We start from the raw sequence: 18,772 nt of genomic DNA, 5'->3' as shown, positions 1-18,772 counted from the left end.
ATTGCCGGTAATTAAAATTGTTGTATCGCTGAGAATATTTTTGACGATCGAGCTGGTGGATTATTACCGAGTGCCAAGGTATTTTGCCAGCACGTGTAAGTGGGAGACGCCATCGCCGAGAGATCGACGCCAGTCCGCCAGTCTTCCCGCCAATTAAGTTAGCGCCTTTTGACGAGCCAACGCCGACTTCAAGGAGTTTACTGCGGCCACAGGGTGAGTTTGATCGATAATTCTAGCTTCCGGGTGTCCTCACCGCGACATCACGATCAATTTTAGTAAATTTCACCAGTTTGATTTTTGGTGTAATTTTTTTTTATTAATTTTTTTTTACGAAAGTAATTATTGAATTCCTTTCGGATTATCGAGACGTGTGTGACGACACTGAGGCCTGGTACCATTGAGTTGTGTGAACTTGTGTGTGTGTGTTCGTGACCTCACCACGTGGGAATTGATACCGTGCTTTAGATCCGTGTTGTTTATTTTTGTGATTACTGAATTGGACGTTCGATAAATTTGGAGTTGTTACGACAACTAGCCCGACCGACGCGCCATCTCCGAGCGCGAGCCCAAATTACCTCGAGCTTCTTCATTTACCCTCGACTTAATTGATTTACCGACCGTGAGTGTTACCCGCCGCGAGCCGCCGAAAATTTGAAATAATTAAATGTGTCAAAATTAATTTCGATGAATATTTGAATTTTTCTTTTGTTGTTTGCGGCGACAATTAAACTTATTGTTAGTTATAAGTAATTAACTTACTCAGGCGTTAATTTTTTTTATCATTTTTTCTTAAAATTGTTTTATTGTTACGATCGATCAATTTGAGAGTAATTAATTGTTCATTCAGTCGCATTAATGATTATTACCCAACTCAAAGTTAATTAATTGTTTAATCATTAAGTATTAGTACTTTTATTTAATTTAAAATGAATTAAATTGTTTATTTCGCCGCACAATCAGTTATTAACCAAATTGAGGTTAATTTATCGTTTATTCACTAGTATTATTACTCTTATTTAATTTGAAGAAAAATAAGTTGTTTATTCCGCCGTATAATTAGTTATAAATTAATTTGAGAATTTTGTGAGCCGATGACGGACCGAAGTTAATTATTCTTTTGTTTTTTTTTTGTGTTACTTCGAATTCGATTATTTTTAGTATCGATTAATTGATTATGTCAACGTAATACTAATTATAGTATATTATATTATATTATATTATATTACTATTTGCGAGTTATCGACTGATCACAGCTATAACTTTTTTTGTTTGTTATTATTGTCGTTACTTCGATGAGAATTAAATCGTTATTATACGAATTTGGCGACATCTTATGAATTATATTGGCGACTGCTAGAATAAATTGTTAACTGAACATTCGGTAATCAATTTTTTTTACTTCTTCCCTCCCCGAAATCACGTAGATTTAATACTTTTGCTTTTCGCCGATTATTCAAATTTTTGAATCTCTTCGTCGCCGAACCGCCGCCCGACGACGATCAACAACGACTTCGAATCGTGGAACGGTAAGTTCCTGGCGCCCAACTACCTTCGAAACCCAAGTAAGCCAATTTAGGTGGTGCTCTCCGGCCCTGTCGACGCCAGTGCCGGCGAAATCCCATTATAATATATATAAGAGATTTCCACCTATATATTGACTCATCACGATATCTCTGGAACCATAAGGCGTAGAGACTTGAAATTTGGTAGGAATATTCCTTTCGCCAAGTAGAGGTCAGCTCAGAACGGATTTTACGAATTTCCACCCACAAGGGAGGTTGCGGGGGGGGGAGGCATTGACAATGGAAAATTCCTATTTTTAAACTATAGCTCTTATCGACTCCAAATTTGGTAGGAATCTCCTATATGTGATGTAGAAATGATCTAAGAGCGGATTTTATGACAATCTACTTCCAATATGGATTGCGGGGGTGGGCGTTAACAATGAAAATTTAAAATTTCTGAGCTATAGCTCCTAGAGACTCCTAATTTTGTATGAAATTTTTGTATATGATGTAAAAATAATTTATAAACGAATTTTACGATATCCCACTCCACAGGAGGTTGCGGGGGTGGGTGTTAACAATAAAAATTTAAAATTTCTGAGCTGTAGCTCCTATAAGCTCCAAATTTGATGAGAACCTGCTATATGTGATAAGTTGAAAGTAAGGAAACGAAAGTATTTACTAGCGTTATAGATTGAAATATAGATTAACTGTAAAGTTGGAATACCAAAATGAAATCTTCTATATATATACATATATATAGAAGACTTTCTATAGATATAGTCACTCATCATGATATCTTTGGAACTATAAGTAGGAATATTCCTTTCGCTGAGTAGAGGTCAGCTAAGAACGGATTTTACGAAATTCCACCCACAAGGGGAGTTGCAGAGGCGTTAACAATGGAAAATTCCCGTTTTTAAACTATAGCCCCTATCGACTCCAAATTTGGTATGAATCTTCTGTTAAAGATGTAGAAATAAGCTATAAACAAATATTACGATATCTCGACCCAGAGAGGGTTGCGGGGGTGGGTACCAACAATGAAAATTTTTAATTTTCAAGCTATAGATCCTACAGGCTCCAAATTTTGTAGGAATTTTTTGTAAGTGATGTAAAAATAATTTATAAACGATTTTTACGATACCTCACTGAATTTTGCGGGGGTGGATGTTAACAATCAAAATTTTTAATTTCCAAGCTATAGCTCCTATAAACTCCAAATTTAGTAGGTCTTCTATATATGTGATATAGAAATGATCTAAGAATGGATTTTACAACGAATTAACTCCAATAATGATCGTGGGGGTGGGTGTTAACAATAAAAAATCTGAATTTCCAAAATATAGCTTCTAAAAATTTTAAATTTGGTAGGAATCTTTTATTTCTCATGCAGAGATCACCTCAAAATGGATTTCAATAAAGTCTACTTCCGATAGGAACTGCGGAAGTGGGTGTTAAAATCTAAAATTTTCATTTTCAAACTGTAACTTCTACAGACTCCAAATTCGTTGAGAATCTTCGTGTATGATGTCCAGTTCAACTAAGAATGAATTTTATCAAATTCCAACCTCAAAAGGGATTGCGGGGGCGTTGATAATGAAATTTTCCGTTTGTAAAATATAGCTCTTATAGACTCCAAATTTGGTAAGAATCATCTATATGTGATGAAGAAATAATCCAAGAGCGGACTTACGACGAATCACTCCCAATATGGATTGCGGGGGTGGGTGTTGACAAAAAAAAATCTTAGTTTCCAAAATATTGCTTCTAAAAGCTGTAAATTTAGTAGGAATATTTTATTTGTTATGTAGAGATCATCTCAAAACGGATTTCAAAAAATTCTACTTCCGATAGGGATTGCGGGGGTGGATGTTAAAATCCAAAATTTTAATTTCCAAACTGTAATTTCTACAGACTCCAAATTTAGTAGGAATATTCGCGTTAAATGTCAAGTTCATCTGAGAATGGATTTTCTCGAATTCTAACCCCAACAGGGATTGCGGGGGCGTGAACAATAAAAATCTCTCATTTTCAAATAATAGTTTCTATGGACTCAGAGTTTTATTGGAACCACTTATTTATAATGTAGAAATCATCTCGAATAGGATCTTACCAAATTTCTCCCCAACATAGAAGTGTGGAAGTAATAATTGTCAAAAAATTTACATTCTTCTAATACCGTTTCTATAGATATAAAATTTGATAGAATCATAGACAACAGCAAAATTCGTCGCACTTTAAGCTAGGCCGATTTCAACTTCACCTTGGAGACCTGCAGTTACTTTAACTGAAATTTTCAATGCTTATTTCAAATTTTTTTCCTCATGTTAATTGTTATTCATTTTTGGAAAAAAGCTACGGGAATGTTATAGTGATTGCACATTGAAAGTTACAATGAGTATTAGTTAGAATAATTACATGGATAAAAGTTACAGGCCAATCCGATGAAATTTGGAATCTGTGTCAGTCAAAACAATAATCCAATTTAATTTCTAGTCTAGATCTAAAAATACAATTCTATTTAATTTTAAATACAATGCTGTGCCCAGCGGAGCGGGCGGATAACAGCTAGTATCATATATTCTTGAAGTTTTATTCCAAAAATTCTAGCATTAATTGCACCGACTTCAAGAACATCAGCTAATGCCATCCCCAAGTGAGTTGTCTTATGCTCAGTTTTAAATTTGGAAAGATTAATCTTCAATTAAATCTGCATCGATTGGTCCAGAATGAAATTTATGAAGAACATAGTTGCAGAGATATTAAATTCCAAAAATTAATTTTTTAAGACTGCTATACATTACTCATACGAGTATCGAAAAATTTACCTACAAATAGCATTTTATCTCAGAAACTTTTCTTACAATTGTTACAAAAAAATAAAGTAACATTGAAGAACATATGCAATTTTTTAAAAGTAGCCTGAGACATAGATACTATAGGATTTTTTAGATATTAATTAATAAATGATGAAAAATTTATCACATTCAAGTAGTGGAAGGGACGCAAAATAGCAATCTGGCAATAGAACATGCTCATTACCAGCGAAAGAAGTATCCCTCGCAGGCTTGACCTTACCGTGGAAACACTGTAGACTTATTGTAAATGCACTGAGGGTACACCGTGTTTTTGTTCCATTTTCACACGATAAATCCACAGTAGTTCCAAAGTAATTCTGCTGTATTTTCTCAATATTTCTCACGTGACTCCACGATAGATCCATAGTAATTCTGCTATGTTTACCATTATGAGTACTTATTTAACAGCTAGATTTATCAATTGTCCACAAATTTTGGGGAGGGGGAAGAACAGACAAACGGACAGAGGGGACCTACTTAGTGGGTATTATTTTCGGTATCCGAAAAAATATAATTTGGACAGCTCAGACCGAGAGTCAAACCCGGATCGTTTGGTTACGCGCCAAGAGCTCTACCAGTTAAGTTACCCGCGACATTGTCCATAACTACTTTTTTAGTTAGCTAATAAGATTTTGCAGTGAGCTAATGAAACCATTATGAGTACTTATTGCGCATCCATCGTAAAAAAATCTTAGTTTTACTGTGGATCAAATACATAAACACAATGTAACCATCGTGAAATGACCGTGGATTCAAAGTGTAACAAACGTGGATCTATTATGGAATCACGGTGGTTATTCATTATGTTTTCATCGTGGAATTAGTGTGTAAGCACCGTGGGTCCAACTAAAAAGAACCATAGAAATATGTTGGATAAATGGAACAAATCTACTGTCGAAAGACCGTGGAAACTGCGTAAATTACACAATTACGAAAATTACACGGTGAGGTCAATCAATTTCCGTCGGTGTGTGTGTGTGTGTGTTTTTTTTTTTTTTTTTTTTTTACTTAGGGGGGGGGGAATCCCTTTTACGGATTCCAGGCATAGCTGTTCGGCCTGGATATGTGGCGACTCGACGCAGCGTCATACTAAAACTCGACGCTAACGCCCCTACCCACTAAACCGTAAACCCCTTTTCTTCTTTCCTCTAATCCCTCATGGAAACCGCCGTCAGGCATTACTTCGTGAGGGGAGGATCTAGCTACTGCTATTGCTTCTGGTGGCTAAGGTGTTATTTTTCCTTCCTTCTAGTTTCTGTCTTTTGCCCTTTTTCTTTCAATGGAACGCAGCTCTGTAAGCACTTCAGTGGTAAACGTGCTTGTGGCGTTCCAGACAGCTTCGGATGACAGCATTTCTTCTACTATTGACTCTGGTGTGATTTTCTTGTTCAGGATCTTCTCTAACTCATCACGCTGTGGGTTAAAACGAGGGCACTCAAAAAAAACGTGCTCCGCATTTTCAGCAACTCATGGGCAAGACGGATACTCTGTAGAATTATCGTGCTTAAAGCGATGAAGGTACTCCCGGAAACAGCCGTGTCCTGACAACATCTGGCTCAGAGAGTAGTTGGCCTCGCCGTGATTCCGGTTAAGCCAAACGTCAATCCTTGGTATAAGTCGATGAGTCCATCTTCCCTTCTCCGCAGCATCCCAAAGTTGTTGCCATCTTGCTATACTATGTTGTCGCTCTTCAGTTCTCAGTTCTTCAGCGCTCAGTGTAGATGACCTCTTTCGGTGGTATAGGTTCCGTCTTTCCTCAGCTAGTACTCTAAGAGGCAGAGTTCCAGAAATGACGCACACTGCCTCCTCGGATATTGTGCGGAAGGCGCTTGCAACTCTCAGTGCACTTAATCGGTAGACCAGTCCGGCTTTCCTCCATGATTCTTGGGTCTCCAGCACGTCTGCCCAAACGGATATTCTATATGTGAGCACTGATGTGACTACTGACGACAGCAATAGTCTCCTGCTCTGCTTCGGGCCTCCAACATTCGGCATCAGTCTTGATAGACTAGTTACCACCGCTGATGCTTTAGCACTTACGTGTTCGACCTGTTGCTTAAAGTTCAGTCGGGCATCCAGCGTCACCCCCAGATATCGGATAAATGGTTGCGATGCGATCTCCTGCTCGCCGACATTCAGATTGATGTTTTCTACGATCTTTCTGCTGGTGATGAGCACAGCTTCAGTTGTGTGCTTGGCTAACTCCAACTTCATCATCTCCATCCATAGGTTAATCCGGCTAAATGTGATATCGAAAGCCAGATTGATCTCTTCCAAGTGTTTCGCGACAATCACTACCGCTACATCATCGGCATATGCAACAAGTTTCACCTCTGATGGTAATGCAACTCTCAGGAGACCATCATACATGATGTTCCACAGCAAAGGACCCAAAACCGAGCCCTGTGGCACTCCTCCGGTTATTTCGTACTCCCTTGGACCGTTTTTCGTGTCATATTTGAGGACTCTGTCTGTAAAGTAGTTTGCTACCATTCTGCGCAGGTATCCTGGCACTTCTTTATCTTCGAGAGCTCGCATGATGCAGTCCCAGTTAGCGGAATTGAAGGCATTTTTGATGTCCAAGGCAGCCACTAAACAATACTTCTTTCTGCCACGTTCCCATCTCTTTCCAGCGATTGCCTCCTTAGCTGTATCGACCACCAGGTTGATCGCATGCAGCGTTGATCGTCCTTTCCAGAAACCATACTGGCCTTCTGCTAGGAGTGGATCGACGGCTGTTTCTATTCGTTGGTGCATTATACGCTCTAATATCTTACCCGCTGTATCCAGCATGCAGAGTGGTCGGTAGGATGATGGCTCGTCCGGTGGCTTCTTCCCTTTAGGGAGAAGTACAAGTCTTTGCTGTTTCCATCTTCTGGAAAAAATCCCTTCTTTGAGGCACGAATCGTAGGTATCTAAGAATATATTTGGCGCTGCTTTAATAGCTGCTTTTAATGCAATATTCGGGATTCCATCCAATCCCGGCGCCTTATTATTCCCTACTCGGTTACACGCCTCCATCAGTTCCTCTTCTGTGACAGGTGGAATGTCTTCTCGATTTACTGGCAATGAAGAATAGCCGAACTTACTTTGTCGAGGAAACAGCGTAGAAACTATTCTTTCCAGGAGCTGTGGACACGTAGGTGATGGCATTGGCTGGTGCTTCAGGTGGGTCATGACCACCCTATACGGTCTTCCCCATGGATCCTTTTCTACCTCATCGACGAGTTCCTTCCAACAGCGTCTTTTGCTATCTTTGATGGCTTTGTTCAGTTCTCGACGGGCCTTTTTGTATTCTGCGACCAGCTCCGCAGAGTTAGGTCGTCGGTGGCCACGCTGTGATAATCTTCTCTTTTTGTGACAAGCTGTGCGAAGGGCGTTAATCTGATCATTCTACCAGTGCACCGATGGTCTTTTATTGATGCCACGCTTACGGAGCATGCAGGTGTCGCACGCCTGGGCAATTCTCGTCATTAAGTCCTTCGTCTTCTTTACAGCATTTCCTGTGATGATGGTCGAGTCACTGTCTAAGGCTACTACCAAAGCTTCCGAGTCAAAGTCTTTCATTTTCCATCCAGCTGCATTAGTTTGTCTAGTTGCTCTTTGAGGGTTCCGGCCAGCCGATATTTCCCAAAGTATTGCACTGTGGTCGCTGGCGGTGTAGGTGTTTAAGACTTTCCAAGAATAGTTTCCTTTCAATAAGCTGCTGCTGACTAATGTGAGGTCTGTTATCGAACTAGACTCTCCCTTGGTATATGTTGGTGTCTCACCGATGTTGAGAAGGACCACGTATAGTGAGGCCATTGCTTCACGTAGTGCCTTGCCTCCCGCATTAGTCTGCTTGCTGCCCCAGTCTACCACCCAGGAATTGAAGTCCCCTGCTATAGCTACTGGGTAGTATTGCTTTGCGTCTTCGGTCAGTCGATCCAGGAAGTCAGTAAAGTCGGCAATGGAAAGGCTAGGTGGTGCATAGCAACTATAAAAACGGATGTCGTTAATAGACGCTGCTACAAAGCCGATGCTATCATTGCTCACTATGCTCTGGAAGGGGAGTTTGCCACAGGACCAGATGACAGCCTTGGTGGTGCTGTCAGTTTCTCAAGGTTGGTTATTCAGGTGTCTGTATGGCTCTGCTATTATTACTAAATCAAGCTCTAATTCACGCACGGTCTGCACGAGCAGGTCATGCGCGGCCTCACAGTGATTGAGGTTAAGCTGTAATATCCTCATCTTTGCTTGCTTGTCATTCTCTGGAGTGCCTCTTTGTATACCGGGCACCTGTATATGCCGGCGTGATGGGCAGAGTTCTCTGCGCTCTTATTTTCCGCGCATAATACACACTTCGCTGGGTTCTTACAGTCCGCAATCTTGTGTCCTTCTTGGCCGCATCTGATGCATAGCTTGGATCGATCTGTCTTGCTTCTGCACTGGGATCCGTGGTGCCCGAAATGCCAGCATTTGTAACATTGGGTAGGTTTCCTCGTGGCTCTAATTCGGCAGTTGACTCAGCCAATTCGGATTTTACCGCTTCCTTCTAATATCTTCTGAGCTGCTGCAGCCGGTAGTGTCACGACAGCGGTTTGGGTACCTCTGTAGGCTTTGCGGATCTTGATTGTCTCTGGTGGTATTTTGCAGAGCTCCTTGGTTACCGTATGCAGGGCAGCCTGAATATCCTCCTTTGTTGTGGTGTCATCTAGGTCTCGGATCTTGATGTCTTCTTGTGGCCCTTTGCAGATCACTTTGGCCTCCTCCTTAAGAATTTTTGCGATAGTCTGTTGCAGGCCTTGGCCTTTGTCCACGCTCTTCCGCGAAATCGTAATCAGCAAGTCCCCGCTTCTGGTCTTGTTGATCTTGTCCACCGTTGTGCGAACCTGCTCATCAGGGACGTCCTTCTTTATGCGACGCAGAATCTCGGCGTACTTTGCTTTCTCGGCCGGGCGGATGATCAGTGCGTCGGGTCTGATCCATTTGAGCGGTTTTTTGCGCTTAGGCTCCGGCCTGGGCATCTTTGAAGGCTCTTTTGGGAGCTGTTCTTTGGCTAGCCTCCATTTCTCTTTCCTTGTGTGGACATCTTTCCAATCAGTCGCGTCTTTTTTTTCGGCGTTCTGCTTCATCACGTTTTTCGGAGGACTTGGTTTCAAGTCCTTTCTCTTCGTCAATCGCCCATCTATTCCATCTGGGGAGTTTCGGTCCTTCCTCTTGTTAGACTTGTTGGAAGTATGACCTTCGTCTTTAGCATCAGATTCACCGTCACCATCGGTTTTTTTTATAAAACAACATAGTTTTTTTTATAAGAAATTAACTTTCAACTTTAATAAGGCACAGCATGTTTCAATTTTGGTATAGCTGACTAATACAATTAAAACTATTAGATATAAAAAAATATTTAATTCAGTCAATATCATTATTTTTCATTTCCGCTTCTTTTTTTTGAAGTTCAGCGATTTGTCTTTTCAATTCAGCTGCTTCTTTTTTTTTCAATAATGATTCTTCTTTTATTTTGTTTTTAATTTCAATTTCTTTTATTTTTTGTTCTTGTTTTATGATTTTTTGTTTCTCTTTCTCGAGTTTTATTTGCTCCTTTCTAAGTATTTCTTCTTCTTTTCGAACACGCTCTTTTTTTTTTCTTTTTTCATAATCTCTTGTTTTTCAATTTTAATTTTTCTTCTTAAAACTATTGCTTCTTTCTTTGACTGTATTTCGTTTTCTTTGGCTTTTTTAATCGATTGCCATTGAGTACTGGTCAGCACAGATGGAATTTTCATCGAATTAATTGCACGTTTTTTATTTTTTGTTGAAAGATCACACCTTGGCCAATGTAACAGTTTTTGAAATGGATCAGAGAATTTTCCAACTTCTAGGTCACAATTATTAGAGACATCTTCAAGTGGAAGAATTTTTTCCCTGTCGAAATTTTCAGAAGTTGCTAGAGCTTCATCAAAACTAAGAATTTCTAATTCTAGAACGTTTGGTCTTATGACTAGTGACTTTTCAGGAATAACTTCTCCTGATTCAGGTACTTCTATCTCCATAGCGTCTGAAGCGACAATTGGAGTTTCTTCAACCACCAAGAGTCGTGGTTCCGGTGGTATTAGTGAAATGGTTAGAGTTTCTTGATTGGAGAGGACAGAATCTTCGGGGACTGGTGTTGAGGAAAGAATGTCCGTAGATTGGTCAGAGTCAATCACAACTGGTAATTCTGGGGTCAGGAAATTCGCAGTCAAATGCTCTGTTGCATTTAAATCCTGAATCAGATTTCCATGCATATCAAACGTCAATCCCAATAATAAATCAACGTTATCATTTTCCATAGTCTCATCATCTTTTGACATATCCTGAAAATTTTTCATTAAAAATATTATTATATATGAATCATAAAACAGCCTGTATAATTTGTAATTATTTTTTTTTTTATTTGAAACATGATTTATAAATTTCTTAAATTCTATCAGTTGATGTTCAAACACACCAATGAATGATCTAGATTATTATCGCAGCAAAAATAAATTGATTAATATTAAAAAAAATTGATTAATATATATACAAATTGATTAATATTCAAAAAAATTGATTAATGTAAATATAAACTGATTAATATTAAAAAAGAAATAGTGCTAAATTAATTTTTTTTATAAGTATCAAATAACGTAGCAGTGAATCATTATTTAATTATCGTGTAAATTGACCGTATAATTAATAATATTAAATAATTATCGTACTATTGGATCATTCAGTGGCTCCAAGTTTTGTTCTAGTGGTATTGCTATGTTGTCAGCATCTTCTAGATGGTTTCCTTGGAGAGATATTGTGGTTCCTTCAACCAAAAATTCTCCTGAAATATAATGAAAAAAATAGTTTTGAAAGTTTATAAAATAAAACAATTCTTTAATTAAATAAGTTTAAATATAAACCAAATATTTGATGATTTATGCATCTCACAACTTACCTCAGGGAAATCAACAATTTGATCAATTTTTTTATTCGTTGCTAAATACCATACGTCAAAGAGACTTTTATCTTCTTTTGGTCCAGTCCAATTAGAGCTGCCATGATTTTTAAACGATTCTAGTTTAGTTTTATCGATTAAACTTTCCAAAAAAGTTAATCCTTCAATATTCTTTGTATTTTCTTCTGTCGTTTCTAAATTACTTATTGTTTCACTAGATGAACTTTTTAATCTATTGAAAACTTTTTTAAAGTCAATAGCATTAACATCCAAGGGAGATAGTCCACATGCCTTGAATCCATGTTCCATGATTTTTTTAAGATCTAATTTTTTAAAAGTTTCTTCTAGCACAAGTGCAAATTGACAATTTTTAATACTTACAGTACCGCATTTCTGACAAAAAGCTTGAAAGGATTTTTGCCTAGCCATTTTAAAAGTACGTAACAAAGCCACGTCCAAAGGTTGAAGAATGTGCGTAGAATTAGGATACAATGCAATTAGGATAATTTTTTTCTCACGACAAAATTCACTTAATGGCAAAGTAATGTGTGAAGAATGTCCATCAATATATAATATAATTGGTAGTTTTATCTTCTTATCTATCAACCACGGATAAAAAACATTTGCTATGTACTCAGAGAAATTTTTAGCTGTCATCCAACCATTCTCCGAGTGACCAAAACTATAATTAGCTGGTGCTACCTTAATAACATCTTTAGGTAAACTTTCTCCACTAAATAGCACCAAAGTCGGAGCAAGAGTACCTGCTGCATTGGCTGTTACTAGCACAGTGACATTTTCTTTTTCATTGTTATTCACAACATTATATACATTTTTTAAACCTTTTGGAGCAAGAACAGTTGGTGGCTTTGGATTTAATGAAACTGCAGCTTCATCAGAATTAAAAATCCTAGTTGAATCAATTAAGAGTAGATCTTCATCAGTTAAATAAGATTTAATTTCTGTAAACCATGAGCGTATGTGTTCCTCAGATACTTTAGCTCGATTCAGTGATACATTTTCAGCTATTCTTTCAGACACAGTTGGGTGACGCTTTAAAAAACTACCATACCAACCTCTTCCTGGTCGATTAGTTTTGAAAGGAGTTTTTCGCTTATCGTGATCACATATTAGTTTTACGCTTTCAATTAACTGATGTTTTGTAACTGGAAATCCTCGGCTAGTACACAAAAAAATCCAAGCAACAAGTTCACATTCTTCTTTAGCACTAAGTACTGTTGATGGTCCTGGTGGTTTGTCTACATATTTACCAATTTTTCTATCTCTTATCGTTGATTCGGGTATTTGATATTTCCTTGATAGTTCTGCAATACTTTTTCCCTCTTGCGCTTCTTTCACTACCAATATTAAATTTTCATGCTTGTAGTTACACTTTTTTTTTTTAAAGCTTACATTTTTAACTTGCTTTTTTGTATTTTTAGAACTTTTTTTAGTTTTTGCCATTGTATTTAAGTGTTTACTGTGAGATCAACAACACGAGATATATTAATTTAGAGGTTATAACTAAGTCCATTTCAACCGCGGCAGTTGTCGCATCCATCTGATATTACAGATGTTTCTATTACCGTGGTAAAGTACAAAAACCGCGGTAATACTGACATGCTTCAAAAGTCCGTGACAATTACCGCGGCAGTAAATTAAAAGTGATAATCAATTAAAATTCAATATTTGCTAGATTTTTTTAGCATTAAAAAGTATAATCTTAGTCTGAGATGTAATAAATATAGATCTCAAAGCATTAATTCATAGAAAAACACATTTTAATCGAACCTACAATTGCACACTAACTGCAAAAAAACGATGACATTTTCTTTTTAAACGATCAATCAGTTTTCAATCATTTATAACAAACTAAATAATTAAATTTCATACCGGGTCGTTTGTTAATTACATTTTAGAATTAATATATTTATTGCTGAATTTTTTTGAAATTTTTTTTTGAAATTTTTTTGAAAACAATTGTGTGTAATTAGTTTGTAATGTAATGAAAAAAATCCGCGGTAATACTCGCACCCGCGGTAATACCCACACTTACCCTAGTATCATTGCCATTAAATTTTGTGGAGATTTGAATCGATTCGGTTCGCTAGATTTTGAGAAATCTCAAAAATAAAATTTTCAAAAAATTCTTTTGTTGGAATAACTTCTGAACGGCTCCATCGATCAACTCTCAAAACTAATCCGCTATTAAACTTGTAATACCACGTCGATTGCAACCAGACCTGTCTAGATCGGTTGATTCGTTCGGGAGTTATCAAAAACGAGAAATTTCGAAAAAAGTGTTTTTTTTACATAACTTCGACATCTCTTTTTGGATCATTTTTGATGAAACAAAATAATTATTAGAGCTCAAAAGACCACGTCGATCGCAGTAAAGAACGTGAAAATCGGTTGATTGGTTCGTGAGTTATTGTTGTCGAAAAAAATCGGAAAAAGTGAATTTTTCAAATTACTTCAAAATTTTCGGTTTGATCAATTTGTGCTCAAAAGTATATCATAAAATTTAAAAAATTGCCTGAAATGCTGCCAACCGCATGAAATCGGTTGATTCATTCAGAAGTTGTTGCGGTTTGAAAATTCTAAAAATACTGTTCTATTAAACTTCTAACAGATTTTTGAACTCGAAATAACATATAAATAATATATTTTTGAGCTCTTCGGAAACGTCATGAGTGCAATTTTAACTCCTTAGATATAGAATTAGCGGGAAGTTGCAGATATGACCTTAAAAGAGGTTATGTCTCTTTTCTTTCATTATCATTGTTCTCAAAGCTTGACTATTAAGAAAAGTGCATTAATTACGGTTGAGAATGTATTCGATTTATAGTCTGAAGCTGGAATTCCGACTTGTGCGAAAAATTCTGCAGTAAGAAAACTCATTCGCCATCACACTGTTTGGAAAAATTTGCTAAAAAATAAAAATCAAAAGCTGTCATCTACTCAAAAAAAAAAAGTTTCTATTTTTTGTACCGATATTGAGAAATTATTCGACATAGCACATCACAAAGTAATGAAACACATTAACGAAAGTCAAAAGTTATTTTTGCAAGGCCAAAGACAGTCAAATCGACGAGGTTTTCTCCATATATTAATCCTCCAGTAAAAACGGTAGCTAATAATATTGATGAAGATAGAATTGGTGAGTGGTTTTTATTTTTAATTGTCACCTAGGGTAAATAGCACAAAAATCCTCAAAAATTAGTCATTTATAAACCTAGCATTATTTCATTTCCACAAAATTTTTTAAAGATAATTTTATTATCAGCAAAAAAATTACGTATCTTCTTACTGATTTTTTATGCACGAAGTATTTATTGAATTCTAACAATTGAATAAAATTATGTTTTTAAACGTTTTTTTTTTTTCAGTATTATCTTTTCTTAAATTGGTCAGTAATTATTTTGAATATTTTTAGTTATTCTTGAAGACAAGTTAAATATTTAACATTTTTCTTTTTTATTTTTATAAAATTAATTACAAATCCTGACTAACTTGAATGTCTCACACTTATTTTCTGTGCGTAACTTATACTGTGTCTGATATATTTTAAAATTTTTGGTTTTCTTTCAATCTCCGAGGATTCAAAAGTTAAACTTTTTATATTTTGCAGACAAAATTCAAAGTGATGAGAATAATACTGGATTATTATTAAGTCAAAAAACAAATTCAAGTTTAAGTCGAACTTCAAATGCAGCATCTGATTTCGAAAATGATATAGAGGTTTCACGGCAGCGAAAAAAACTTGAAATAATCACGTCTAAGCTTGCCAGTGCATTGGATCGTGCAAATGTAAGTAGCAGAAATGCTACTTACATTGTAGCTGCTACTTTAATCAGCGCGGGACTAGATATAAGTCAATATAATTTGAGTCACTCAACCATCCATCGTCAGCGTGAATTAGCGAGAAAAAGTACAATGGCAAATTTACAACAAAATTTAAAAGTTGATAAATGCGTTTTACACTGGGATGGGTAGATAATGCCTGACATTGAAACGCGCCAAGACGTGGACAGATTACCAATCGTATTATCAGCTTTGGGACAAGAAATACTACTTGGTGCTCTCAAAATTGACTCTGGAACTGGGGAAAATCAAGCCTCAGCAATTATTTCTGTCCTGAGTGAATGGTCTATCGCTAACAGTATTACAGCATTATGTTTTGATACTGCGGCTGTAAATACAGGTTTTTATCAAATTATAATATATCTCTATTGACGAAAAATCGAAGTCGAACAAATTCTATGCTATAAATCTAGATATATCTGAAACTTTTTTTCCTCTACTTTATTTGCTTAAGCGGGTCTTCTGGTTTGACGTCCTGATTTTGTTTGGGATTTTTTTGTAAAGACCAATGAAGAGATAGAACTTTGAACTTTTACTATTTATTTATATATATTTCAAGAGTATACAGTTTACAGTTAAATATTTAGCTAAAAACATTTAGTAGAATTAAAGTTAAGTGGCTTGAAGATACCCGCTTCGAAAAAAATTGATGCTTTTTCCATGATATCAGCTGATTAGCATATCTGAAATAAACCCGGCGGGGTTTTAATTTGTATACTCAAATACACCGGGTGGACTACGATCAAAAAAAATTTTTAAAAATTGGATTTTTGACAGACTTCGGAACAAAAAAATTCGAATTTCATTTTTTTTGTCAACTTTTTGATACAAAAAAAAATAGAAATCAAAAAAATTTTTTTTCGATCGTAGTCCAATCGATGTATTTAAGTATACAGATTAAAACCCCGGCGGGTTTTTTTGTTTCAGATAAGCCAATCAGCTGATATCATGGAGGAAGTGAGCGTCAATTTTTGTCGTGGCGGGTGTCTTCAGACCACTATAACTTTAATTCTAGTGAATGTTTTTAGTTCAAATTTTAACTGTATACGCTTGAAATATCTATAAATAAATGTTTAAAGGTTCAAAGTTCTATCTCCTCATTGGTCTTTACAAAAAAATCCCAAAAAAGTGCACAAAAATCGGAAGTCAAACCAGAATACCCCCTTAACTCAAATAATAATTTTTTTTGGTTTTCATTGTTTCAGCTAATGTATTGGTTATTTATTTTGTTATTTATCAGTACTTACATTTAAATTTGTAATTCATGGTTTTTTTAAGGAATTCACAGTGGTGAATGTGTTCTCGTTGAACAAGCACTAAGAAGAGAGTTGACTTATTTACCATGCCGTCATCACATTATTGAGCTAGTTTTAAGATCCGCATTTGAAACTTATTGGCCTACATCTTCAGGTCCAAATGTTTCGATTTTTACTCGGTTCAAAAACAAATGGAGTGATATTGATCAACAAAAATATACTACTGGGATTTCAGACAGAGAAGTTCAAGAAGCCCTTGCAGATATAAAAGATGAAATCCTAATACTTATTGCTAATTACTTACAAGTAATGTTGATTATGGTTCTTAATTATCTTCAATTGCGTTTCGTATGTGTCATAATATAAATAATCATTATTATTGTTGTTGTAGATTTCGCAACCAAGAGGAGATTATAAGGAGCTTCTGGACTTAGCTCTGATTTTTTTGGGAGCTTTGCCATCTGACGGAGTAGTTTTAAATATCCTGGAGCTGTTCATCATGCAAGGTGGATGGCAAAAGCGATTTATAATTTAAAAATATTCATGTTTAGAAATCAGTTAAAGCTAACAAAGACCGAAATTGTAGGAGTCCGTCAAATTTGTATTTTTGTGATAAAATTTCACATAAAAGCGTGGTTTTCAGCAACGTCAGCGATAACAGCGCCAAGTAATGATTTAATGCTGATAAAAAATTTGCTTCTCGACAAAAAAATTAATTCAGCTGTTTCAAAAAAGACATCTGAGAAAATGGCTAATCATCTGTGGTACCTTTCTGAAGAATTAGCAGCTTTGGCTTTATTTGATTCGAGAGTTTCACCGGAAATAAAAATTAGAATGGTAACTGCTATAAAGTCCCGAGATAGTAGTATATTAAATAAAAAGCGCTTCATAATCAATAAGAATAAGTTGAATACGTTATTAATAAAAGATCTAAGTCATTTCGTTTCTAAAAGATCATTGGTATTATTTGAACGATTTGGATTGTCTACTGAGTTTCTTGATGTCGACATCACTTTATGGGCTAGTCACAGAAGCTTTCAAGAAAATATTCAATTTTTTAGTACATTAAAAGTAGTGAATGACGTTGCTGAGAGGAATGTCGCATTAATTACTAAATATAATCAGCATTTAACTAACAGTGAAGAACAATTTCAAGGTTTGCTACAAACGGTAAAAAAACATAGAGAAGACTTTCCGAGCTGTTCTAAAAAAAACTTTATGTAAATTGTACTATTGAAGGTATATTGACCATAAATTCGTAATACATCTGTATTTTTTTAGCGCTGTTCAGTGAAATTAGTCAGTAATCAATAATTAATAAAAACTTTTCATCAAAAACCTCTTAGAAATTTATCATTTTAATTTTTTGATATATAATATTGTTTATTTAAGTGATTTAAGTCGATTTTTCGTATTTATAAATAAATATTATTATTTTTTTAAACAGTTCGATGTTTAAGGCCTGATAACTCCGAAATGGTTCTCCGTACGCATATATTCATTCAAACAATTTTTGTAGATCGTTAAATTTCCTACAAGAATATGTATCGATCATAGCTATAAAATGCTTCGTTGTTGACTAGCAAAATTCAAAAGTAAAAAAAATTTTTTTTCTATGTTATTTAAATGGAAATAAAAAATTAATTACAGCCACCTCTATACATTAATATTAAGGGCTGAGATTTTCACAATGTCTTCGATTAGGGATACTCTGAAGAATTTTCAAAGTTCTTCGAAAAAAAAAAAAAATAGTTTGTTTTTTTGAAACACTCTAATAGGCAAGATATCTCTTTCAGCTCGGAGAGCTCAAAATAACAGATAAATTGTATTTTTGAGCTCGAAGAGCTCAAAAACATGATAGGTGCAATTTAAAGCGCCTATAGGTACGGAATTAGCGGAAAGTTACAGGGATGGCTTTCAGTGTCAACCTTTTTCCTAATTTTTTGTTTTAATCTCAGCCATTTTATTTTTTATCATTAAATATTATTCTCTGTAGTTCCTGCTATAATTACTTATCTATTGAAGGTATATAATTTCGGTTTTTGTGTTTTAGATGAGCCATTATCAAGTTATCATTTAATCCAGCGACATACCAATTCTTAAAGGAACTCCGTCCACTTACTGTTTACTCATATAAAAAATGTAAAAAAAAATCAGAAAAACAGTAGACCCTGAAGGCCATCCGTGCGACTTCCCGCTAATTTCATACCTAGGTGCTTAAAATTGCACCAATGATATTTTAAGTTAGTCTGAGCCTCGCAACTGCGTTACATTCCAAACTTCGGTCTGGTTTGGATGCCTCACTTACCGCAAGTTTGGAATTCGGCATGCCTTACCTGC

The 18,772-nt window shown here is 35.8% G+C and overlaps 2 protein-coding genes across 3 annotated transcripts in view; one reads left to right on the top strand and one right to left on the bottom strand.

Annotated features, from left to right (window-relative positions):
* The window catches only part of LOC123261523 (brain-specific homeobox protein), a 301,828-nt gene that overhangs the window by 88,188 nt on the left and 194,868 nt on the right, over positions 1 to 18,772 (bottom strand). The window lies entirely within an intron of this gene.
* LOC123261541 lies at positions 14,939 to 17,770 on the top strand. Of its 2 annotated transcripts, XR_006508681.1 has the most exons (4): positions 14,939 to 15,516; positions 16,455 to 16,738; positions 16,824 to 17,269; positions 17,386 to 17,770. XR_006508681.1 is itself a non-coding variant. In XM_044723194.1 (3 exons), exons 1-3 carry the CDS (start codon positions 15,312 to 15,314, stop codon positions 16,965 to 16,967), a joined length of 633 nt encoding a protein of 210 aa, XP_044579129.1. In that variant the 5' UTR covers positions 14,939 to 15,311; the 3' UTR covers positions 16,968 to 17,770. The 2 variants fall into 2 exon arrangements, 1 of the variants encoding a protein (XP_044579129.1); XM_044723194.1 differs by having other exon boundaries at positions 16,824 to 17,770.

The sequence above is a fragment of the Cotesia glomerata genome, linkage group LG3, assembly GCF_020080835.1.
Source record: "Cotesia glomerata isolate CgM1 linkage group LG3, MPM_Cglom_v2.3, whole genome shotgun sequence".
NCBI classification, from domain to species: Eukaryota; Metazoa; Arthropoda; class Insecta; order Hymenoptera; family Braconidae; genus Cotesia; species Cotesia glomerata.
Note: the sequence above shows the minus strand (reverse complement) of the source record. Positions and strands in the feature narration are given on the sequence as shown.